The sequence below is a fragment of the Cyclopterus lumpus genome, chromosome 6 (genome assembly GCF_009769545.1).
Source record: "Cyclopterus lumpus isolate fCycLum1 chromosome 6, fCycLum1.pri, whole genome shotgun sequence".
Classification (NCBI taxonomy): domain Eukaryota; kingdom Metazoa; phylum Chordata; class Actinopteri; order Perciformes; family Cyclopteridae; genus Cyclopterus; species Cyclopterus lumpus.
The window spans coordinates 176,796-177,500 of NC_046971.1; the positions used below are offsets into that span (position 1 = coordinate 176,796).

Genomic DNA, 705 nt, shown 5'->3' on the forward strand with positions numbered 1-705 from the left:
ACATTCACACCTATGGGACATTTAGAGATCAATTAACCTGCAGCATGTCTTTGGACTGTGGGAGGAAGCCGGAGAGCCCGGAGAGAAATATATATATATATATATATATATATATATATATATATATATATATATATATATATATATATACACACACACACAGTATCTATATAGTTAAGGGTGGGTAACTGCACATATATATATTCTGGTTCCTGATCTGAACCCTGGGTTGTCATGGCTACTGATAAATTAAAAGCATTATTAAGCAGCTTCATTGGCAGGAAGACCAGCCAGTTCTCTTCTAATCAGACATTAGAAGACACACTTCTTCTTCTTCTTCTTCTTCTTCTTCTTCTTCTTCTTCTTCTTCTTCTTCTTCTTCTTCTTCTTCTTCTTCTTCTTCTTCGTGTGTCTTGTCTCTTTAAAGGTTTGAACGAGCAGCGCGCGACCTCTCTCCCGGTGACGTCACAGTCGCACGCAGAAGCGAAGATGGCGGCGGTGTTGGAGCGCAGCTTCCTAGAGATCTGCGGGTTCGAGAGAGAAACTATGCACCGGTTCCGCGATGTGACCGTAAAGCTTCCCGGTAACGTCTCGTTGGTCTCTAGTCACGTGATCTGTCTTTACCCTGCTGCTTGATGTCGCTCTCTAACTGTGCTAACAGCTAGCAGCGCTAACATGCTGCCGGCAAGCTATCATGTGCTAGTT

The 705-nt window shown here is 43.0% G+C and overlaps 1 protein-coding gene across 1 annotated transcript in view; it reads left to right on the forward strand.

The window, feature by feature from the left end:
• The first annotated feature begins 446 nt into the window (after positions 1 to 446).
• Positions 447 to 705, forward strand: part of nup160 (nucleoporin 160) — a 61,832-nt gene continuing 61,573 nt past the window's right edge. Inside the window, exon 1 of the mRNA XM_034534947.1 lies at positions 447 to 583. Within this exon, the coding sequence (XP_034390838.1) occupies positions 490 to 583 (94 nt within the window). The 5' untranslated portion in view covers positions 447 to 489. The remainder of the gene's footprint in view (positions 584 to 705) is intronic.